Source organism: Patiria miniata, unplaced genomic scaffold (assembly GCF_015706575.1).
Source record: "Patiria miniata isolate m_02_andy unplaced genomic scaffold, ASM1570657v1 HiC_scaffold_8, whole genome shotgun sequence".
Taxonomy (NCBI): Eukaryota; Metazoa; Echinodermata; class Asteroidea; order Valvatida; family Asterinidae; genus Patiria; species Patiria miniata.
In genome coordinates this window covers 3,891,509-3,915,382 of record NW_024037075.1, presented here as the reverse complement: position 1 = coordinate 3,915,382, position 23,874 = coordinate 3,891,509, and the positions used below count along the sequence as shown (strand labels likewise).

The following is a 23,874-nucleotide window of genomic DNA, read 5'->3' as shown; positions in this document are numbered from 1 at the left end:
GGATAGTAAGTACATACATCCTGTTTCACTTAACTCTGATCCTGTTTGCTTGAACTGGCGGGAAATAATTTGATGGAAATCCGAACATAGAAGTTGGGACCTCAACTGAAATTGGCAAGCTATAGGGTCAACCTAGGGCAAGGAGTACTTTAAAGTAGGGGGAGCAGGGGTTCAAAATATCCTTTAAACTGACGAATAGAAATGGTTCAAGAGGCCCGCCCTCTGTTGACAAGAAAGATTCATGCCCGTCCATTCGGTGCATGCCACGGCCCGCCTATAGTGTTGGAATAATGTTCATTTTCCCATCCAGATTGATCAACACGTTCTTAATTAATTATTGAATATAAGTTTAATTAGTCCTGTTGCTTCTTTTTATGCATTTGTTCGATATGAAAACTTCATAAACTAAGTTAAATTAATTATGTAAACGGCAAAGAAAATGGCTGCACAATTGGCAAATCATTTTGATTTGAATACATAATAACTATGAACTGGAGCTTTAAAAAAAGAAAAAAATATTTTTATTTATTGTAATCTTTAACGAGGGTAGTCCATTTCAGTTTTAAAAAAACCCTGCTTTCCAAAGGAGCCCTCACATTAAAATTATATGGAAACAGAATGAAACAAAGAAAATAAAATTACAAAAATAGACAAGACTTTACCAAAAAAACCTTTACACAAAACATACAGTATGAATAAAAACTAACAGAGAGCATAAAAAACACTTATTGCACATTCATACCATTAACAAATTATTACATGGAATTACAACAGGATATTGTGCCAAAGCTCGGATTCCTTTCAGACTCGATCCACCGGGCTACTGTTGCACGGTTGCAATCCCTATATCGAGCTATCCGGCTCGATCTGTGGTCCTTTTAATTATGTATACGCGTAGGTTCCGCTACTTATCAACATTATTGTGAAGCCTATAAGCTGGGCCGAGGTTGTGACACTTTTATGCACAGTGTACTTATAATGAGAGCAAATCACGTGCCGTATAACAGCATTGTCATTCAAATTGTATTTATCCAGCTAGCTGTGTGGGGCAGAGAAGATCTCTATGCGATAACAATATGTACAATACATGTACATATTGTTATCGTTAATATGTACTACAGCTCGAAAGTTATGTAACTACATAGCTGCATATAGCTGTGTCGCGAGTGTTCATCGTGCTTATTAGTTTCTCTGACACAAATTTGTCGTTAAGCTCAAATTCCAAGCTTGTACACCAAATATGTTGTGGACCACATTCCTGTGTCTCGTCATTGCGACTCTCTGTTTCTTTAAGGTGTCAATGTTTGTATTTGAAACCGTTCGATCAATCAGAGTTCTCCAAACTTTACCGAGTCCACCTGGGGCTCATTGGTTTCTGGGACACCAGAAACAAGACCCGCTAGGTCCCGGCTTCAAATGGCTATTAGACACGGTGGAAGTCTTCCCACGAATCTACACCACAAGGCTTGGACCCATGTTCGTACCGACCCTCGTGCATCCAGAAACCATCAGGCCCTTACTGACAAGTTCAACAGGTTCAGTCAAGTCTAAGATATACAGTCTGTTTGCGGACTGGTTAGGAGAAGGGCTTGCCATCTCCAATGGCATCAAATGGAAGAGACATCGGCGGCTCCTGAACGGTTCATTCTACTTTGATGTCCTCCGGACCTACTTCCCAGTCTACAACGACTGTGTTGAGGTGCTTCTTCAGAAGATGGATCGTCTAGCAGCAGAAAGGAAACCCATGAACGTTGAGCACCAGCTCGGCTTGTGCACCTTTGATATCATTCTCCGCACAGCTTGCTCCCATCAATCAAATTGTCAGGTAAACAAATGCATCTATTTATATATTTTGTTCTCTTGGGAATTACATCCTTTGTCTAAAGCCTAATTCTTTCTTTAATTATCTGAATCTCTTATGTGTTGATAATTAGGCCTAACTGTAATGATTTGGAGCGTGAAAAAAATAGTGGTTAAATCTATCAATCTTTTGTTTTTAGTAAACTCGATTTCGGATTTTTGGTTTGTTTGTAAATAACATTTTATGAAAGAAAGTCGAATGATAGGTCTTTACTCTTTTGTGTTAAATAAAATGAGCGGAATATCTTGGGAAATTGAAGACCAAGCATTTTTGAAAATTAAAAAGCCGATTCTTGTCATAACATTTTGGCCATAATCCACCGCACCACCTCGAAACCTACGCGTGAGTTTTCTGTTTTTCTTCTTATTCAGCTCAAAGATCAGTCGGCAGAAGGGGAGATGAACCTACTTACCGCTAATTCAACTCTAGCGAGGATTGTCCAATCACGTACCACTGGGAACCCTCTCCTCTTAATCCCGTTGGTCTTCCGCTTCAGCTCCTTGTATCCTGAATGGCAGAGAGCTAACAGATACATACAGGCCGTGACTAACGGTTTGATTAAGCAGAGGAGAAAGGACCTCAACAAAATGGTACGCAGACTACTTCCAAACCTTTCGTTTTCAAAGAAACAAGTTTTTAGTCTGTCACGAGCCAATTTGGCCAGCGTTTATCTCCAGTTTCCTTGGCATGAAACAACTGAGAATATTTCTACTCCCACTGGATGGGATGCCAGTCCATCGCAGGTTACTCCCCAGCTAATGCCAGTACGTATTTATACTCCTGGGTGGAAAGACGCAAGTGGGGTGAAGTGGCTTGCCCAAGGACACAACATATGACTAGCAGCTAGATTCGAACCCTTGACCCTCTGATCATAAGACACGAACCCTAACCACGTACTAGGCCACACCCCCCTTCGTTTTTGAAAACACACTTTTCTTTTAAAGTTGGTCATGAACGACTGGCCGCAAGCACCCCCCGATATCGAGTTGCACCATCCGAGCATAGTCTCAAATCGCAAGTATATTTTCTTGTAATGTCGACGTGAATTATCACGTAGTTGTACACTGCTTTCAGCTGATCAAGAGACATTGCCGTCTCTTCCTCAAAACAGGTTTTTGGAGTGGCTGGAATATCTTTAAACCAAATATTGTTGCAAATCGTCTCAGCCACTTATTGAGAAATCCTCAATCATCCACCGATTCCTTTATTATTTGTTTAGGTTGAGAGTGGTCATCCTCTGACTTCTCGTGATTTCCTGGACACCATCCTCTTGGCTCGCGATGCCGACGGGAGCGGCTTGACAGATCAAGAGATCATTGACGAAGTCAACACCTTCCTCTTTGGAGGACACGACACCACGTCTAGCACCCTGACTTGGGTGCTGTACGCGTTAGCCAAGTACCCCGAGCACCAGAGCAAAGTCAGGGAGGAGGTGGATGCGGTGCTAGGCAACAGAGACTCGGAGCGGATCACCAGGTGAGACTGATTATTATTTTTTATGTGTCCATGGTGCGTAAACAATCATTACACGGAGTCCCAGTACCTTTCAAACTTGACATTTTGCGAAAGCACTGTTCTGGTACCCCTATGTTTATGACTGTTAATTTCGTACAACTGAGCATGCGTGGCCTTAGAGGATTTCCTAGTTATACAATCCAAGACACTTCTGTGGATATGTATTTTGATGTACAATTATTGTTGGGAATTTAACTGACCACGATCATACAAACATTACGTGCAGCCTTGTGTTCATGAGTTTAAGGTAGCAAAATGATCCATGCATGCATCCATTTTGTTCTCCAATCACATTCACAGCAAGGATCTGAACAGTCTGGAGTACACGTCCCTTGTCATCAAGGAAGTCATCAGGATGTACACTCCGGTCTTGTTACCGTCTCGCACACTCACTGCTCCATACGATGTAGACGGCGTCACTTTACCAATTGGAACCACGGTAGTTATTAACTTGTACCAACTCCATCACAACCCGACCGTGTGGGGGCGTGATCACATGGACTTCAAGCCCTCTCGATTCCAGTCAGACAAGTTTTCCAAGATGGATCCTTTCTCGTTCCTACCCTTCTCTGCCGGGCCCAGGAATTGCATTGGACAGCAGTTTGCTCAGAATCAAGTCAAGGTGGTTGTGGCTAGGGTCCTCAGACGATTTTGTCTGAGTTTGGTGGAGGGAGAACCAGAGCCGGTTCCCTGTGTGAATGTTGTTGTCAAACCGCTACACGACCTTCGACTGAATATTGAGCCAAGAAATTTCAACGACTAACTCAGAACATTTTAAAGCACACGGTCTGGCGCATCTATTCTTCCACCCATTTCTACCTATTTTTACCTTGCTCAAATCTCACCCGGGAAAGTTGTTTAAATAAGGATGCCAGTCCAATTTGATGCTATTATTTCAGAGCAAAGCAGCTAAAATCAACCACACTTACCATCTCTGCCCTCACAGGCACCCATCTACTCCTGGGTGGGGAGAAGTAATGAGTGACAAAGTGCCTTGCCCAAGGGCACACTCACCATAGCCCCAGGCTGGACCCGAACCCATAACATTAACACGTAGAATTACCTGCAGACCAGAAATTCAAAGCTCCATGCAAACAACGAGGCCACGACACTCAATTAAGATAAAAACATGTTAGCAAATGTACCACTTCGCACTTTAACAAATCAGTTTAATAAATGCCCATTTGTATTATAATAATATTTCAACGTTAGTTTTCAGATTAATGAAAAGGGAAGGTACAAAAGTAAAAAGAATAATTTTAGGAATGGTGTTATATTTGGTGTTTATTTATTTACATACGATTGTAAATTTTATATTTGTGTAGTGCACCTTTATAGAATAGGCCTATGCTTGCACTAACATTAGAGTAAATTATTTGCTAGGTGTATATTATATACTTATCGCTTGACCTTTGACCCTTGGTGATAATAGTCGCTCTCAAATCAACTTGATCAAATATCTCGGGAATGGGCAGCATTGAACCACATACCCGCATCTTGACCGCTACTAGATAACATTCAGATATATATTGGTCTTTAGTAAAGTCTTCATTTTGTTTTGCCATTTTGGATCGCAACCCACCCAAGTCAGCTACATTTTGGCGGCTGTTCATCGTCGTCACTGGATACTTCCACCAGTTTTACCAGATTTTTCCTTAATTCCCGACAATACAAGATGTCGCTTCTTAGACCCATCGACAAGATGTTGGTTACGAGGCCGATCCGCCCTGCGGCTCGCTACCGGTTGTTTTGCTTCCCCTGGGCAGGAGGTGGCACTGGGTATTTCGCTAAATGGGGTACTCAGTTACCGCCCACATTGGAAGGTACGATATCGAGCAAGAATTCTTCTCACTTAATCAGGAATTAAAGACTAAATACTTTCACTTTTCAGTAAACCTAAGCGTAATCATTTTGGGCAACATTTAGTGAGTTATTTCTTTTATTAAAATAATGCAATTTGATGTTATAAGATATGTGTTAAAAAAAACATGTTGAAAATAGATTTTGATCTAGTATATAGATGAATACATAGAAGGCTACCGGCTCTCAATATGTACTCTTTCCATTTTGAGGGCGTAATTAATATTGTTTTAACTTTGACCAATCGTTATAGTTTCCCTTTATTCTTCCAAATAATCAAATTAACAATATCGAATCTTGGTTTGGAAACTTCATGTATTTGGGATCGATTTCCAGAAAAGTTTGTTTTGGGGGCAACATTTTAATACAGAGAAAGTTTAACGCAAATTCTAATGTACATTCCAGTTTGTGTCGTACGCATGCCCTGCCGCGAACTGCGCATGAGTGACAGACCTTATCCTGATTGGTCAACCATGATCAATGACGTCGTTGATACTTTACTTCCGAAGATGAAAGAGATGCCGTTTGGATTGTTCGGGCACAGGTGCGCAAATGTCAATTTAAATTAATAATTGTAAATACAAATGTCTGCTTTCGACTGCCTATATCATGTGGGCAGTTACAAAATAAATTTTATAATGGGAGAGAAAATGAGTTGAAAAAAAGGAAAAACAAACAAAAACAAATATATCTTAAAACAAAGAATCGACAATTATTCGGAATTGAAAAATACTTCAAAAATTCCAGAAATAAAAAAAATCAAACAGCAGATGTTAAGTTTCATTTTGAATGGAATGTGGAAGGAAAGAAAATACAAGTAGTGATTAAGTCTATAGGCTCCACCTTTGGCACATCATAGATTTCACTGATTCATTAATCAGGTTTTTTAGTTACTATATTAGTAAGCTAAGTGATCCAAAAAACATTGAATTTCCTTTTTATTCCTTGCAGTTTTGGAGCTCTGCTCGCATTTGAGATCGCTCGTAATCTCAGAGAAAATCATGCATTGCGACCAAAACACATGTTTCTCTCCGGGACATTTGCACCACACGTAAGTTGTTACATCATTAAATTGGTAGACACAAAAGAATTCGATGTTAGACTTGCGTTAAAATCAGATCAACTTGTTTCAAAAGTAGTAGAAGAATGATGTGAAATGCATGTACATGTATGGTACACTACGACTCATCTACCATAAAGCTAGCTGGAGGGCTTTCATACACGTAGGCACAAAATCAGTAGACTATCATTTCATATAGACCCCTTGCACAGATCGCCCCCATTGTGGCCAGTTATTTAAATCAAGTGACGACAGTAAAAAAAATTCTACTAATGCGCATTCTAAAAACCTGACCACATTGACTGCACTTAATGCAAGAACTCTTTTTTTATGACAATGAAATGTTACCAACATTAATGTTGACCGTTATAATCAGGGTGACCAAAGAAAACGCGACCGTGCCCAATTTGTCAAGCTGGCGGATGCCACTGATGAAGAATTTGTAGCCAGTCTGAAACAAAATGGCGGCACACCCAAGGAGCTTCTCGAAAACGAGGCTCTTCTGAATATCTTCCTACCAAGTTTGAAACAGGACTTCCGATTGGTTGGACAATATAGGTGAGTGCACAGCACTATCTGAAACAAAAGTTCTGATTTGTCCAATAAAAAATGATTTCCGATGAGATACGACTTCTGATTCGTTGAGATTTTATTTTTCCTCCACGGATGTTATACACGTGTATAATTATGTTTAATTACATACACCACTTCATAAATTGTTAAAATCGATGTTGTTCTTGCTTGTTTCCACCAATCAGATTTGAGGGGCATGGCCCTATGCTGGATTGTCCAGTCACATTCTTCGATGGATTACAAGATAAAAAGCACGACATTGAAGGTTGGAATGTACCCGATTCTTGTACTTAACCCCGCATTTAAATCGTGTTAACATGTAACCCACAAAATGCTGCGTATAACATTTTTTTTTTTGATATTTATTTTGCCTGTACATAGTTTGGCGAGAGATGACGTCAGCAGAATTCAACACCCAGTTTCTTCCCGGTGGTCATTTCTTTCTTCTCGACAAAAGCAACGAGATCAAAATTATTGACCACGTGAAGTCTAAACTTCGTTAAGGTCAAAGGTCAACTAAGGTCAATGGAGGTCCGAATCAGAATCACAAGGTATTGTACTGCAGTGAAAAAGCCAGTGATATCGAATTAAGGACAGCCACACGGATTGGTTTGAAAACACGCACTGCAAACAGTGTAGTGTTAATTTAACACCATTCGGTATCTATATAGGACAACGCCAGTAAAATATAACTCCATATGGTCCTATATAGATACCAACAGTGTAAATTTAACACTGCAGTTTTTGCAGTGTGGGGTAAAACAAAACCGGTGGTGTCTCTAACTTCAATTCAGTTTAACGGATTTTTTTATTCGAGTATTATGGCCTCCCAAATTATTCTTTAGTCTATAAGACGAAGCGGATGCCGCAAAAATGAGCCGACATTTGGAAAACGCAGCAAACTAACCCGCAACAAACGCTAAATGACAGATAGTTTTTTGTGTTCAAATACAATCATTTTCACATAACAGAAACACCGCTTTAATCAACACATGGGTGCTACATTGTTTTATCATTTTAAATCTTCAGATGACTTTTAATTTCTCATCTTGTACCTGGCAACAAAACTTGATTTCTTGCTCCAAATCTGGCACTCGTTTAACCTTTTTAAAAAGTTTTTCATGCATCTTGTTGCAAATAAAATGTCCGATTCTTACTCGAGAAAAGAAGCCCGACTTTTTGACAGTAACTTTGAATGAGTGGTCATCCCTGAGAACATATTAACTTTTCAACAGTTTCCAGAGCAAAATTCCAACAAAATGGCTTCATAATCAAAATTTAATACTTCCATTGAAAAAGACCCCAGCGGTATATCGCACAATTAAAAAAAAGGGTGTCATATCAGATGCGTTTCGACATTTCTTCTCGACAATAGGTTGCAAAATACAAAGTATGCTCCTTCAATTAAATCTCCTTCATAAGATATTATTAAATAAACGGCATTTCAAAATAAGTATTACTCTAAAATAAATTTGACAAATATTTATTTTTCTAAACATACTTTCAAAAACGCATTGCCTAGAAACAAAACAGATTCGATCCTCGTTGATATTAAAAGTAAAAATGCATAAACATGTCTATAAATCAATATTTCATTTTTTCAGCTATAAACAACAGTAGTTACAATACACCAATTCTAATAGTTTCCAATTCGTTAGAGATTACTACGCAGTGCAAACACTGAATATTCATAAGATCAGCTTAAAGTGGCAACGTTTAGCACATTATTTGTGATATTGAGAAAGAAGGGAATACTGCTTTTGCCACATTATCAAATGCAAAGATTTGATCGTTCTATTGTCAACTAAATACTGACCTAAGCATACCGACCTAATAAAAAAAACACCAGAAAGAAAGGAAAATTCAAAATTGTTTAGTTTGAGAATCCCAACCGTTTTCAAGTAGTCCCATAACAAATGGCTACAAGAATAGTAAACTTGGAACCAAAACAAAAACATGTTGAAAAGTACAATTTTCTGCAAAGCACCATAATGACCAATACCCATCAGACAGAGAACAGTTATTATTCACATTAAAATGACAACCTTCCTAAGCTCAACAAATCATTTCTGACATTTTTTAGTTCGAACTTTGCATACTTGTCTTGAGTTTTAACGATCTCGACACGAGTGTACTATTTTGCTGGAGAATGTTTCTGAAAGAAGGAAAACGAAATCAAACCGAGTGCAATATTAGCCAAATCGGACTTATTCATTAGAATCTGGTTAAATTGAATTATTTCTACCAGACATTTTGCCCTTGCAAGAAACATCCAGTAAGCTTTCAACAGTGACTTTCAGCAACATGTACAATCATATCACACAGTTCAATACTTTCCTTCATCCACAAACGACTGGTGAGTTTACAGCAATCCTTCAATACCAACTGATTAAACATGGTGAGCTGCATATCATTTTGCTATATAGGAAGCGCATCAAATACAAGCATATTTTCCCAATAAGAACAACTGTTACTTTTATCTATGTTCCCAAAAGGCTCTATTGTTTCCAATATTTTCCTGCCAATTTAGAGCGATACAAGTAGGCTAGTAGCCTAAGGAACTTGGAACACTGCTCACCACCCAAAATGACCTCCTATACAGAGCAACAACGTTTGACTGACATAAAGGATTACCACGTAACACCAATGAATGGGCTAAATCCAGCCATTGTGTAGACAAGATGCATAAAGACTTTCAGTGCGTAGCCGTTCTAAATCATTCAAACAGAACTGTGCACTCTGGGATCATGATTGCCTTGTTTTCGTAATGAATACAATGATATATGCTTTACAATCAATTACTTTCATTAAGTTCTATGTACAAGATTACAGGTGGTGTCTTAATATCACATGACTGTCGGCAAGTTGATGTACATGTATAGAGTTCAATGCTTGGGTTGGCACGATTCCATCTTTACAACAATAACCATCATTATTTGATAGTGACGATATCTTAATAAAAAAGGCTGAGGATTGATTATAGTTCCCCTTCAAATTGTCCAATGCCCAAGTTTGAACCAAAAAAAGGCAAACAATAAGAAACAAAAAACGACCAACCCTGGATTGTCAATAAATCCCCTTATGATCATCGTAACATAAAAAAAATGCTCAACTACAAACTGTATTGTCAGTGGTTTGGCTGCCCAAGTAAGAATTGAAACACGATGCCATCACACACAGAGGAGACTACTCGTTGCTCCTAGCTGATGGTCAACTTGGCAAAACCTATCAGATGCTCCTCATCTCCAGGACTCGCCCCAGAATTCTGCATAACAAAGAAAGTCAGTTTTTGATATCACCATGAGAGTTTTGCACTAGATTGCAATTATGCTGTTTTGTCCTTAATACACTATAGTCTGGTAGTTCTGCAGGCAGCAATGTTGTAAACATTAACAAATTAAATAAAAGTTTCCATTTGTGAGCGACCACTCTGCAACCGAGTGCACCATATAAGAATAACTTTAAAAAAACACAAAATTCATCCAAAAGAGGGCACTGCTCAGTATAACGAACTGATAAAGACAGCAAAGGCCAACTGGCATTAATAAGGAAACAAAATGGAGGATGAACTTACCAATTTGAACAGGACATTTTTATTTTCAGGGTTATCTACTGTCTTCTGAAGATTGGCTGCAACTGTAAGAGAAAAGAACAAAGCACAAGATCTGGTTACCAATGAGTTACTTCGTAATTTTTAAAATGCTAATTGAAATATGAAGCCATCATAAAACTAAATGGTATATGGTTGATACTCAGTTCACATTACCTACGACTAGATCTTTGAGATCTACTAGACCAGCAGTGACCAGCTCATGTGCTAGATTATCAGCGTTATCTTTGTTGATGGTGTAATCAAAGCGGATATCATTCAACTCTTGCTCTGCATTCCTGAAAAAAAAACACAAACAAGGAGCTTTGAGAAATTGTTTAACAAGAACTCTACATCATACAAATGACAACAATTAGTAAAAATGCATTTTTGTTTAACATACAGAGCAACTGATGAAAACTGGAGAATAAAAAAAATATACAATGATAGTAAAAGAAAACCTCCTAAATGAGTAGGCCCTTTGAATCCTGTCATCTAAGGGCTTTCTTCAATTTTAATTCAGTAACAATGAATGCAGACAAGATGTACTCGTGCCTTTTCCATGAGGAACAAAAGTATGCCCCTCCAAGATGGCGGCAATGAAAAGCATCTACAGCAATCATTAGATGCCTTCCAAATAACGGACTAATTATGAGGAAATGTTTCAGTCTATCAGTACCTTAACCTGAGGACCATGTGCAGTGTTGGCCCTGGTTCAGCACCACCTTCTGCTGTTGTTGCTGCTGCTGCTGCTGCTGCTGCTGCTGCTGCTGCTGCTGCTGCTACTGCTGGTACTGGGTGCGATACATCCTTGGCTTTAACAACCGCTGGCTCTGCGGTGGACTTCTCTTTCCCATGCTAAAAGCAGGAATTACAGATGAAATCTCAAGACAACTACCAGGATGAACTAACAAAAAAATCCCAAGCATGTCTGATGCAATTTCATTGTTCCTCTTCATACGCAGTCACTCAAATCACATTGGGAAATTGAATGGATTCCCTTGATCTCAACTATCTGTTATACAAAGAAAGTTGACTCAACATGGATTCGAACCTACATCCTGGAATGACTTACTAAATGCTCTATCAACTGAGCTTCCCAGCCCTCTGTTGACATTTCTAACTCCATTGTCTCCGTTTTAGGAGTACTTGACAGGACATTTGCAACCAATGGCCTTAGTCAAGATAGCAGTAACAGTAGCAACCCTTGAAACTTTTTGAAATCTGCCAGCGTTTGCCTTCATGATATTTCAAGTTTGATCTGAATGTTACCTTGGAGAGCTCTGCCCTTTGTTTATCAAGCTGCGCCTTCACATCCAAGGCGATACGAGGCGATCGTCCAACACTCGCTCGGCGTCCTTCTTCACTGTTCTCATCCATTTCATCATCTGACCATTCCCATCCGTCTGTGGTGCGATGCAGGCGACCGCTGGATCCTGGCACTCGTGTCACCTGACAAAAAAAAAAATATGAAAAGCCATATACTAAAGCTATAATACGTAGCGCTCGCTATTGGCATCATAGAGACAGGGTAAAATCCATGCATGTCTCAGTGTATTCATTTCTTGATCAGCAGTTGATCACAGCAGTTTTCCTGTGAAAACACAATTACAAAATTCAATCAACTTCAACCTAAAACAACTGTCAGCTAACAAACCTTTTCGCCACGATCATCCAACGTAGGAGCGCCTCCTAGCAACTTCTCACAGAGATACGCACTTTCTCTTGCCTTCTTGAAGAATTGACTCTTCAGAAGCTCTGTTGCAGATGGCCTAAGAAATGAAAGAAAAAGAAATAATTCAACCATTTCGCTTGTGCGCTTTCAAGAAGTAATGTACATTGTGGCAGCATTATATTGTAACAATGAAACTTCAAATGCAAAGTGCAGTTTATTTCAACATTTTACATGTTGGTTCTAAACTTCCATCAGTAAGGCAAAACAACCAACCTTTTATCGGGATCTTTCTGCAGACATTTGGAGATCATTCTGCGGAACTCTTTGCTGTATTTTTTGACATCGTCTTTGTTGGTCATCGCCGTTTCCAAGGAAGGTGGGTCATTCTGAAGGGTCATCATCAAAACCTATCGACCAATCAAATCAGACCATAAGAATGATCGACCAATCAAATCAGACCAAGAGAATGAACCATTGCAACCACAAACTGCAAATCACTTTTTCCAAAGTCATGTGCAATATAAGCCATTTCAAGCAGGATAACAAATTCATCTTCTAGGATAGTGAACATCTGTAAAATCCTCCAGACCACTTGGCCCCCCCCCCCCCCCCAACACCATCTCCAAAGAATCTTTACTTTCAGGGCCAAATTTCCTTTCACTGGTCTCACCTTCATTGGTGGGTACTTAGCATATGGTGGGGTACCAGTCGCCAGCTCAATAGCCGTGATGCCAAAACTCCAGATGTCAGCATTGAACTTGTAGCCACGCACCTGAAATCCCAATCAATGAGTATGGATTCTATGATAACAACACACAGGTGGCATTCCATTTCATCTTTCAGTTTCAATATGTTCTACTATTGACAGTCTGCGCCCAGGATGTGTACAAGAGCATCCTAACTGTCCTATACAAAAAAAATGAGGACTTAGCACCCTTATAATTTTGTACAGCATTATGCTATGATGTGCAACTACATGTGTATTCTTTCTTTTTCTTTTCTTTTATTAGGAATCTGCCTACCTGCTCCATGACTTCAGGTGCCATCCAGCAAGGCGTGCCAACAAATGTGTTACGGACTTTATCTCTGGACATATCACCTCCGGTAGCTATCCAGGAACTGACGCCAAAATCAGCAAGTTGGACGACACCCGTGTCACTGAGAAGAATGTTACCTGCTTTCACATCCCTGTCTCAAAAAAAATAAAAAAAAATAAAACAAATTCTCCTGCATCTAATTAATCCAATCATTGGACAAATCACCTTTTGTTCTTACTGTTGAATTCAGCACTTTTTTTAGGATTCTTTTGGAATTGAGAAATTGTCTATCGAAATTTGAAGGATTAGGTAAAGGAATCCCTGAAAGGCATAATGTGCCTTTAAGCTTTAATAAAAATCAATAACTTTATTAAAAATAACTCCACAGCAGCAAAAAAAAAAAAAAAACATGAAAATATAAGCCATCTTCACCTGTGAATTTGCCCGTTTTCATGAAGATATTCAAGACCTTTCAACGTTTCTCTCAGAATCGTTGCAATCGTGACCTCGTCCAAGCGACAAACCTTGTCGGGGGAGCTCTTCTTGATGTGTTTCATGATGTCCAAAACGGAACCTAGACATTAAAGCAAAGCAGATAAAACAGTGTGTATAATGCTCAACATTCCTTCTCTACTTTTCTTTGAACTCAAAAAAAGGAACCATTTTATTTTGAGGTGACAAGATTAGAAATATTACCAAATGAATCTCCATACTCTGCAACCGTGAAGGAAATTTCTTATCAAATAACAAGGAGCAAAGATTACCTGCTGCAAGAAGTTTCATGACGAGCCACAACTCGTCCTTGACAACAAACGACGTGTAGTAACTCACGATGTTCTCATGCTTGCACTGGCCCATGGATTGGATTTCTTTCTGCAAAAGTCAAAAGAACATTTAACTAAGGTTGGGGGGAAATTTGTTATGTCCGACAATCACTGTGGTCATATTTAATATTTGATGGGAAAGAATGTAGTATCCAGTTGCACTTCAGCAGCTGTGTGCGAAGTTTTTCCTCGCAAAATTAGAAATGTTTGTCAGTCCCAGAATCAGGTCTCTGAAACATTTTTGCAATGAGTGACCTTAACTGAGATGATATCTGATGATGAACAAGTGTCATCAGAATACTGCATTGTACATACATGTGTAAGGTATAATGGTATCACTTGGGTGATTTTTGCACAACTGCAAAGCACTGTGGAAAGGCAAAAGGGGCAATATAGGCGCTCCTTTACTTCCCACAATTCTTTTTTCAATATTTGGCCACTAAACAAAATAGCCAGAGCAACACTAGCAATTAACTTAATCAAACCAATTATCTGTATTAAAACCATTGCTTTGTACATAAATGGCGCCCTCAACATGCCATGCTCAGACCATATACCTACTGTGAGTTCTTCCATGGTTGTGTCACACTTTTCCAGGTTGATTCTTTTGACAGCACACTGTTCCTTCCGTGGCGTGCAGTACGCTTTCTGTACAAAGGCAGTGGCACCATGCCCTGCAAAGTCAAAATAATATTAAAATGCCCAATTTAACGTTACTTGCCAAGTCCTTAACCATCTACTGAAATCTCAGATTTCGGCCCCTGCCAGGGATCCGAATGATAACAAGGAATAAAATAACAGTGACACGTCTGCCCTTTTTCATGTTTTTAGCCCCCTTGGCTGTCAAATAAAGTGTTCATGCTGAATAGCCGATCAATGTGTCTTGTGACGTCTCAGCTCAGTACACATTCGTCGACATAGTTCAGTTTTCGATGGTGTCGTTAGTCATTGATAACAGCCGGCCGGCCCTACTTCTGAAATCAGAAAGCTTACGGAGCAGCCTTCTGATTTCAGAAGTACGCCGGTCATATTTAGTTATAGTACTTTTAGTACTAGGCTAGCTTAATCATTTATTTAAAACAAATTTAAATAGTAGGCCTAGGCCCTAGCTAGGGGCCTAATCTAATGTTTTAATATGATTATTCATAAATCATACCCCGGCAAAAGTAAATTTAAAAATAAGTGGTAGGCCTATACCCTGTAAAAAAATATTTAAAAAAAAATAAGGTTTAAAAAATAAAATCGGGAACTGAAATTTTTGAGTCCATTTTTAGTAATCAATTAGTCTGAGACCCATATTTGTGGAAGTGATATCAAAATCAACATGAGCGGGTGCCAGACCAATGTCAATGACCATGAATGATGACCACATGATACATTGCAAGTGAAGGAAATCGTTAATTACTTTCCAAAAAAAAAAAAAGATTTTTAAATTAATGCCTCGAATACATCATTCGATGATAAAATACTTGTATTACAAAGTTACCCAATACATCTCCCAAGACGTAGACATCCTTTACATTTGGCCACGGCCCTGAAACTGCAGGCAAAGGCGGAGAAGCCGCCGCAGCTGCACTTTCTGAAACGGTCCCACCTTCTGCCATGATGAATGGTGACCTGCGGACGTACGTACGTACGTACGTACGTACGCGCTGGTAAAGCTTCCCGGGTGTAAGTAAAATCCCTGTACACCCCAACTATGGTATCGGTCCCAACTATAGTTGGGATCGTCCCAACTATAGTTGGGATCGTCCCAACTATAGTTAGGACGGTCCCAACTGCAGTTCCACAGTTGGGCCACCCCAATCTTTTTATTTTGCGGTGTCCCAACTATAGTTTACATTGACATTGATGTACAACTATAAAACATTCCCTACAGCTCTGATACATGTCAGACTTGACTTGGGACCATTAAAATTAGCTATTGATGGGGCCAATCATTGAGGAAGGAATGGACCAATCTATAGTTTGGCCACTCCAATCTTTTTATTTTTCGGCCCCAACTATAGTTTACATTGATGTAGAACTATAAAACATTCCATACAGCTCTGATACACGTCTGACTTTACTTGGCCATTACTGAAATTAGGTATTGGTGGGACCCATCTATAGTTGGGCCATATGGCAATCATTTTATTTTGCCAATTATAGTTTACGCTGCTGTACGACTATAAAACATTCCATACACGCTCTGATACGCAACTCCAGTCCCAACTATAGTTGGGCCGACCCAACTGCCGCACTATAGTTGGGACAGTCCCAAGTATAGTTGGGACCGATACGATAGTTGGGGCGTATCAGCACCATGCCAGCCGAAGCCACCCTTAAGAGCATGGATTTTAATTGCCCATGTGGATTCTAGAATACATCCCATAAGAGAAGAATTAGAATTAGACTTGCTTCACGAGTACTGTTTTTGAACTTCAATTTTTAAGTTGGATTTGTGCGACTTGTTGAAGTTGGCTTTTGTGAATACAAGTTTACAAGTTTCTCTCATAGCTTTTTTTCTTAATTTAAAGGAATGCGGTCTCATATAAGATTGTTTACTTCCTCTGTATGTAGTTAATAAAAATTATATCGGGGAATTGAGAATACATCATAGTCCCTGCAATGCTGCAACAGGCCCTTGATTACATTATTTCTTGCAGTGATCACCCAAAAAGGTGCGCTAAATAAAAACATTATACAGGTACTAACCCCCCCCCCCCCAAACCCTTCAAACCCAAACAAAAACAATCATGTACAAAAGAAACACTGATTACTCAAACCAAAATAATTTTTACAGAATACTTTATTCATCTACGGGTTTCACAAAAAATAAACCAAGTGTAATATTACAATTACATACATCATACATGTTCCACTAGCACATTTAATGTGAATTTAATATTAAAATCACAAACATATAACAAAAAGTCAAATTTACATGAAAGCATATTCAACAATCACATAAAAAGTACCATTATCATCAAACTAGAGAAAATAAAATGGTTCTGTTGTATTTTTAACAACTACGTTCAGTCTAAGCTTTGCTGTAATAAAACTATTGTCAAATAATTGAAATGATATAAAGTTCTCAAACATGTATTCAAATTTCTATATTTCATGAAGAAAATTGTGTGCACCTTTTACGACTACAAGCTTATCTTTTGCCCTGTCTGCTACGTCAAACCAGCAACACTATGGGGCAGATAGGGGAAATATTTGGGGGAATTGTGCCTTTGATGATACAAGCATGGCATTTGGCACACAGTCAGAGTATGTCATGAGAAAGATATTTGGCTATAGGGCCATCGCAGATTTGTCTTTTGAACAAAATATATAGAATAACAAGCAATTTCAAAATTAAAAAAATGGCTACCATTGCTTGGTATTCAAAATTTTTCAACGGACAAATAAGCGATGGCCCTAAAGCCAAATATCTTTCTCATGACATAAATAGGTGTGCCGAATTCCATGCTTGTATCATCAAAGGCACAATCTCATCACCTATCTGCTGTGCTATATACATGTAATTCCCTGAACGAAGAAGAAATATAATTACAATTTATAGAAATATTTGTCTTTTCTTGCCCGTAGTTCTGATAGAATTTTGGCCCTGTTTGCTGCCACGTTTGCATCCGACATGTCCTCGATTCCTAGAGCTTGAAGCAAGGATGGTGAGGATGTCCTCAGGAATGGATTGTAGGATCTCTCTTCAGATACGGAGGACGGACTCTGAAAGGGGTAAAAGAGTAAGAGATATTTATTACAACAAAGACCAACACCTAGCAGTAAATATTCGAGATTTAAGATGAATATGAAGACCAAATTTGCAGGAAGTAATAATACTACATAAAAGGATTCTAATATAATTACAGCTACAAGACAATCCCAATTCTTCATCCCTTACCGTTATCAGCCTTTCTTTTCTCCTTTCCTTCACCCAGTCATACTTTGTCTGTTGAAATAATAAAAACAATTACCAAAAATAAAACCAGAGGAACTGCAACAATAAGGGAAAAGGTACTGGAACTATATAAGTATTTTTAAGTGTTTTTTTTTTATTAGCAGTCTTTAGAGTTAAAGTTTAAATCTTATAGTTTCGGTTGTCATATTTACCAAGACGTCGGGATTCTCTGGTTCCAAGAAACTTCCATACTCCAAGTTGTCTTTTGCGTATTCATGGCCTGAAATGCCAAACATCAGACAATACACAATGAAGAAGTCAATCAAAACAGCAAGGAGGCAAATTTCTACAAAATCAACACACAAGAAAACATGGAGAAGTTGCTCCATGAAGTTTTTGCATTTTTTTTAATGAAAGTGTGGACTTTTGGAATAAAATATGGAAGCCTACCAGGCCAGATGATTGTACTCTCAGACAGACCACAAATCTTGTCCAGACTTTCCAGCATGGTTGATGCAGGACCCTCAAACATTCGCCCTGGGAACAAGGAGATACAAAATAAATAATAAAATCTTATATCGATATCTGGACCCAATTTACCAGTACTGCTCAGATAAACATATTGATTTATAGTAAATATATTATGCTATCCCATATCAACCTTTTCACTTCGCTGTGATTGGTGTAACTTTACCGAGATTGTTCAAATAACTGGCTACCAATAGCCCAACTAACTGTGATGCATAGCAGGAAGCCTGGACCAAATGTTTTGTAATTGAGTTTTGACGACCATCGTTTGACTAGAAACATTTGCACTTTCACACTTAAGCCCGGTTCATACTTCGCGCGAAAGTGAAAGCAAAGCGAAGTGACGTCAACAATGCATTCAAAGCGCGTCCACGATTGATGACGACATGAATTTTGCTTTGCACTTGCTTTCGCGTGATGTATGAACCAGCCTTGATGGGAAGCAAAGTTGCTCTAAACACACCAAACAGCACACTCTGTGTTTTTTAAGCAGAGAGCAGATACTCACCGCATCCTCCAAGAAACAGCAGGTCTCCCGTGAAGACACTATCAGGAATATCACCCCCAGGACTGTGAAGCAAGAACGCTGTGTGACCCACGGTGTGTCCGGGAGTGAAGAGGGTCGTGAACCTCAGACCACCGATCTCTATGCTGTCTCCATCAACAACATGGCTGCAGATAATCCAAAGAATACAGATTTTTGGACTTTGTGTATAGTGCACCCCCACTGGTGAAAATGCAAAGGTAAGTTCTACTGATTCGAGTGGCACTGCCACTATGCACTCACGTTCCGGAAGTAAGATACAGTACTAATACTATGTCTATTAACTGAGCCAGTGTCTGCAATTAGGAAGGCCAAGACATAGCTTAATGATTATCACTCACTGAGTAAGGCCTGGTATGGAATCGGTAGAGCTGCCATACACCGCTATCTTCTTGTACAGCTTCCTCAGTGCCTTGTTGCCTCCTGAGTGATCCCTGACACAAATTCAGAAAACAGAATTGACATACTTCAAGCTCATCCTGGCATTTTGAAACTGTTTTTTTCAAAGATCTAAACAACAGCTCTAGTTGAAGAACAGATGAAAGTAAACAAGTATGAATGAACAACCAGCAATGATGACCTTCATTTATGAAAATCACAGAGTAGTATTTTGACCCTGTGAAATAAGTGCATCTAGAGGGTGCAGTAAAATAGTCTGTCTATAATCTGAGAATTTGACAAATAAGTGACAATGAACTAAATCAATTTTATTCCACTCACCAGTGTTTGTGTGTGGTGAATATCGCTGTCAAGGAAACACCTTCCTCCTCTACCCAATACTACACAAAAACAAAATGCTTTTAATGGGCATTTAATTATTTTAAGAAAGGCATGCTGCCAATTTCTTGTTCACATTTCTGTAAATGATAAAATAATTTTTAAAAACCCCAAATTTCCTTGTATTTATTGCTAGTGGAACTAGTCTGGGCATCACCTGTTGTCAAACATGTCCAACATCTGATTGTATCTCAGCATGCCAATTTTATGCTACCCTGTACGTCAGCTAATCGGACTTGACTTTAGAAATTGTGATATTTCCATCAGAAATGTGGACTAAGCTGTTGATTGGTCAATTTGGCTGACACGTTTTTGTAATACGAGTTATTATAACCCGACAGAAGATGCCCACTGAATGGTAAGAATCTGGAGGTCAAGACGCATTCTTGTTTTGCAGAAGAAATCTGCTCTCATATTATAGATAAAGTAAGAACAGGCAATCCATTCGAAACTCTTACCTGTACAACTTCTGGGTCTCCAGGGTCGATAACTACAGCTGTGTTAGTTGGTGTATCAATCACAAGATATGCGTAGTTGTCCTGCAGAAATGGAATGGGTCTTATTCTAATACCTGGAACAATAGAGAAATATGTCAACAATTTGATAAGTATTACTAAGGACTAAAGATAAAGATGTTTAAAAAAACAGGCGGGTCATGGGAATCACTTTATTAAAATTGAATCACTGTACACAATCTAACATTTCCTAACAATGCATTTCAAGGAGTGAAATGTTATGAATGTAATCACCGTTTAATTCAGTGACTTCCACCACTGAATGGCCATCGGGATACTGCTGCCTGGCTTTGCGCAAATCCTTCTGATGGAGATGGTGACCAACGCTAGTCTTGGAATACAACTGGTATCTAATGAGGGGAAAGAATATTATATTTAATACATGTATAATTATCAAGAACCGTGTCATTGTAAATGGGTCAGCAGAAAACACTTTGACAAAGCAGGCCTAGCCTAAATAAAATTGCTAGTACAAATGTACATAAGTACTTGTTACACTTAGAAAATTAATTCATGATATACATGTAAGTCCATTTTTGACGAGCATGTAGTTTACCATGGTAATGGTCATACTACCGGTTACTTAGGGAAAGAACGTAGCATCCAGATGCCACTTTGTGGGTTGTGCACAAGAAGAATTGGAAAGATTTCCATATACGAAGTTCACTCAACACTCTGTGAACAAACCTTATGAGATTGGACTGAAAAATTCTAAGTGTTTTCTAAGAAAATGCTTGTATTTTCTCACTGCTCAAAATGACTTTGATGACATGAAATTGCTATCTGGGGGCTTGTTAGTCAATACAGAGGAAAATTAGTGAACTTCGCATATGGTAATCTTGCCATTACTTGTATTACAAGTAATACTAATAGTAATAACCTAGTAATACCCATAGTTCTAGGGGTAGGTAGGCATGGTAGGGGGGCCTAGCTAGGCTAGGCACCCCATATGATGAAAGAAAATGGTGTCGAGATGCAACAATCTTTCCGTGAAACAAATTAAAAGCGGATTTTGTTTTCTTAGACAGAGAAACCGGGCCCAAACTTCACGATCGCCTAAATTTTGATGGCATTTCTTTCATTATGATTAATTAGGCTGCTACTGCTAGGCATGATCGTAATGCGTCAATACATTTTCCCGTGCTTCACCAAACCTTACCCAAGAGCAAACAGCGGGCTTCCTGGTTTAAACATTCTTCTGAGAAGTTTAGGATTCCGTCTGATTATCCAGTAAATAACCAGACCCACGGTAAAACACACAGCAAGCTGGAATATCATTACATCGGCAAAAACAAGAACAAGTTTATCTAGGCCCACTGGTAGTGGTACTGTTTTAGTCCACGTACGTCTGTCTGTAACAAACATTCAACATTATATAGCGCCCTCTACAGTCTACAAATAGTCATTTGGACCGCGTCCAATTTAGCATCCTCTTTTAGTTTTAGGCTTGATTATTGATTAATACGAAAGCCCTGTAGTGTCATCAAGTATATATTTGGCCAAGTTCGTTTTTATGAGTTATATATTTGGCCAAGTTCGTTTTTATGAGTTATATATTTCGCCAAGTTCGTTTTTATGAGTTATATATTTCGCCAGTTTCGTTTTTATGAGTTATATATTTGGCCAAGTTCGATCGTTTTTATGAGTAATATATTTCGCCAAGTTCGTTTTTATAAGTTATATATTTCGCAAGGTTCGTTTTTATGAGTAATATATTTCGCCAAGTTCGTTTTTATGAGTTATATATTTCGCAAGGTTCGTTTTTATGAGTTATATATTTCGCAAGGTTCGTTTTTATGAGTTATATATTTGGCCAAGTTCGATCGTTTTTATGAGTAATATATTTCGCCAAGTTCGTTTTTATAAGTTATATATTTCGCAAGGTTCGTTTTTATGAGTAATATATTTCGCCAAGTTCGTTTTTATGAGTTATATATTTCGCAAGGTTCGTTTTTATGAGTTATATATTTCGCAAGGTTCGTTTTTATGAGTTATATATTTGGCCAAGTTCGTTTTTATGAGTTATATATTTGGCCAAGTTCGTTTTTATGAGTTATATATTTGGCCAAGTTCGTTTTTATGAGTTATATATTTCGCCAAGTTCGTTTTTATGAGTTATATATTTGGCCAAGTTCGTTTTTATGAGTTATATATTGTCCAAGTTCGTTTTTATGAGATATATTTTACGGAATTACGGAGTTTTATGAAGTTACGAAGCCCCTAAAGGGACATCCAAAATTATTTTTTTATCTCGTGCGCACGACATAATATCTCGTGCACACGAGATAATTATCACTGGCGCACGACATATATCACGTGCGCACGACATAATATCTCGTGCGCACGAGATAATTATCACGTGCGCACGACATATATCTCGTGCGCACGACATATATCTCGTGCGCACAACATATATTATGTTTTTATCTCGTGCGCACGACATACTATCTCGTGCGCACGACATATATCTCGTGCGCACGAGATAATTATAAGCATTAACGGAGCTTGCGCATGTCGTGCGCACGAGATATATGTTGTGCGCACGAGATAGTATGTCGTGCGCACGAGATAAAAACATAATTTTGGATGTTCCTTTAGGGGCTCCGTACCAGACACGCTGCTTTCGTTACAAACAAACTCGTCCGCTGCACGTGCAGCAAGCTCCGTTAATACTTATAATTATCTCGTGCGCACGAGATATATGTCGTGCGCACGAGATATTATGTCGTGCGCACGAGATATTATGTCGTGCGCACGTCATATATGTCGTGCGCCTGTGATAATTATCTCGTGCGCACGAGATATTATGTCGTGCGCACGAGATAAGAAAATAATTTTGGATGTCCCTTTAGGGGCTCCGTAACTTCATAAAACTCCGTAACTCCGTAAAATATATCTCATAAAAACGAACTTCGACAAAATGTATCTCATAAAAACGAACTTCGAGAAAATGTAACTCATAAAAACGAACTTCGAGAAAATGTATCTCATAAAAACGAACTTCGACAAAATGTATCTCATAAAAACTAACTTGGCGAAATATATAACTCGTGCGCACGAGATAATTATAAGCATTAACGGAGCTTGCGCATGTCGTGCGCACGAGATATATGTTGTGCGCACGAGATAGTATGTCGTGCGCACGAGATAAAAACATAATTTTGGATGTTCCTTTAGGGGCTCCGTACCAGACACGCTGCTTTCGTTACAAACAAACTCGTCCGCTGCACGTGCAGCAAGCTCCGTTAATACTTATAATTATCTCGTGCGCACGAGATATATGTCGTGCGCACGAGATATTATGTCGTGCGCACGAGATATTATGTCGTGCGCACGTCATATATGTCGTGCGCCTGTGATAATTATCTCGTGCGCACGAGATAATTATCACAGGCGCACGACATATATGACGTGCGCACGACATAATATCTCGTGCGCACGACATAATATCTCGTGCGCACGACATATATCTCGTGCGCACGAGATAATTATAAGTATTAACGGAGCTTGCTGCACGTGCAGCGGACGAGTTTGTTTGTAACGAAAGCAGCGTGTCTGGTACGGAGCCCCTAAAGGAACATCCAAAATTATGTTTTTATCTCGTGCGCACGACATACTATCTCGTGC

At 38.9% G+C, this 23,874-nt stretch overlaps 4 protein-coding genes across 4 annotated transcripts; 2 read left to right on the top strand and 2 right to left on the bottom strand.

Moving 5' to 3' along the window:
- Positions 1 to 805: 805 nt before the first annotated feature.
- Positions 806 to 5,312, top strand: LOC119719233 (cytochrome P450 4F1-like). Its single transcript, XM_038188605.1, has 4 exons — positions 806 to 1,825; positions 2,233 to 2,451; positions 3,081 to 3,337; positions 3,677 to 5,312. The coding sequence occupies exons 1-4, from the start codon at positions 1,241 to 1,243 to the stop codon at positions 4,137 to 4,139; spliced, it is 1,524 nt and encodes a 507-aa protein (XP_038044533.1). The 5' UTR covers positions 806 to 1,240; the 3' UTR covers positions 4,140 to 5,312.
- Positions 5,313 to 5,463: 151 nt separating this feature from the next.
- LOC119719231 (linear gramicidin dehydrogenase LgrE-like) lies at positions 5,464 to 9,039 on the top strand. Its single transcript, XM_038188603.1, has 5 exons — positions 5,464 to 5,780; positions 6,188 to 6,287; positions 6,673 to 6,854; positions 7,055 to 7,134; positions 7,251 to 9,039. Exons 1-5 carry the CDS (start codon positions 5,629 to 5,631, stop codon positions 7,370 to 7,372), a joined length of 636 nt encoding a protein of 211 aa, XP_038044531.1. The 5' UTR covers positions 5,464 to 5,628; the 3' UTR covers positions 7,373 to 9,039.
- LOC119719230 (serine/threonine-protein kinase OSR1-like) lies at positions 7,877 to 15,644 on the bottom strand. Its single transcript, XM_038188602.1, has 13 exons — positions 15,481 to 15,644; positions 14,556 to 14,668; positions 13,935 to 14,043; positions 13,603 to 13,744; positions 13,156 to 13,321; positions 12,804 to 12,905; positions 12,407 to 12,540; positions 12,116 to 12,230; positions 11,731 to 11,910; positions 11,138 to 11,316; positions 10,636 to 10,757; positions 10,444 to 10,505; positions 7,877 to 10,134 (listed from the first exon to the last, which is right to left on the bottom strand). The coding sequence occupies exons 1-13, from the start codon at positions 15,596 to 15,598 to the stop codon at positions 10,069 to 10,071; spliced, it is 1,608 nt and encodes a 535-aa protein (XP_038044530.1). The 5' UTR covers positions 15,599 to 15,644; the 3' UTR covers positions 7,877 to 10,068.
- A 1,127-nt stretch (positions 15,645 to 16,771) lies between these two features.
- On the bottom strand, positions 16,772 to 21,566 carry LOC119719623 (probable hydrolase PNKD). The gene is made up of 10 exons (XM_038189124.1): positions 21,407 to 21,566; positions 20,482 to 20,597; positions 20,191 to 20,303; positions 19,676 to 19,734; positions 19,297 to 19,389; positions 18,920 to 19,083; positions 18,334 to 18,420; positions 18,096 to 18,163; positions 17,887 to 17,934; positions 16,772 to 17,711 (listed from the first exon to the last, which is right to left on the bottom strand). The coding sequence occupies exons 1-10, from the start codon at positions 21,523 to 21,525 to the stop codon at positions 17,535 to 17,537; spliced, it is 1,044 nt and encodes a 347-aa protein (XP_038045052.1). The 5' UTR covers positions 21,526 to 21,566; the 3' UTR covers positions 16,772 to 17,534.
- Positions 21,567 to 23,874: the final 2,308 nt, after the last annotated feature.

Coding starts and splice junctions, on each gene's coding strand:
- LOC119719623 (XM_038189124.1), bottom strand. CDS start 21,525: ATGATATTCCAGCTTGCTGTGTGTTTTACCGTGGGTCTGGTTATTTAC. Junction 20,598..21,406: donor AGCCCGCTGTTTGCTCTTGG/GTAAGGTTTGGT, acceptor TCCCCTCATTAG/ATACCAGTTGTATTCCAAGA. Junction 17,935..18,095: donor CAGAGAATCCCGACGTCTTG/GTAAATATGACA, acceptor TTATTTCAACAG/ACAAAGTATGACTGGGTGAA.
- LOC119719230 (XM_038188602.1), bottom strand. CDS start 15,598: ATGGCAGAAGGTGGGACCGTTTCAGAAAGTGCAGCTGCGGCGGCTTCT. Junction 12,541..12,803: donor CTAAGTACCCACCAATGAAG/GTGAGACCAGTG, acceptor ATTGGTCGATAG/GTTTTGATGATGACCCTTCA. Junction 10,135..10,443: donor AAAATGTCCTGTTCAAATTG/GTAAGTTCATCC, acceptor TTTGTTATGCAG/AATTCTGGGGCGAGTCCTGG.
- LOC119719233 (XM_038188605.1), top strand. CDS start 1,241: ATGTTGTGGACCACATTCCTGTGTCTCGTCATTGCGACTCTCTGTTTC. Junction 1,826..2,232: donor CCCATCAATCAAATTGTCAG/GTAAACAAATGC, acceptor CTTCTTATTCAG/CTCAAAGATCAGTCGGCAGA. Junction 2,452..3,080: donor GAAAGGACCTCAACAAAATG/GTACGCAGACTA, acceptor TTATTTGTTTAG/GTTGAGAGTGGTCATCCTCT.
- LOC119719231 (XM_038188603.1), top strand. CDS start 5,629: ATGTACATTCCAGTTTGTGTCGTACGCATGCCCTGCCGCGAACTGCGC. Junction 6,288..6,672: donor CCGGGACATTTGCACCACAC/GTAAGTTGTTAC, acceptor CGTTATAATCAG/GGTGACCAAAGAAAACGCGA. Junction 6,855..7,054: donor CGATTGGTTGGACAATATAG/GTGAGTGCACAG, acceptor TCCACCAATCAG/ATTTGAGGGGCATGGCCCTA.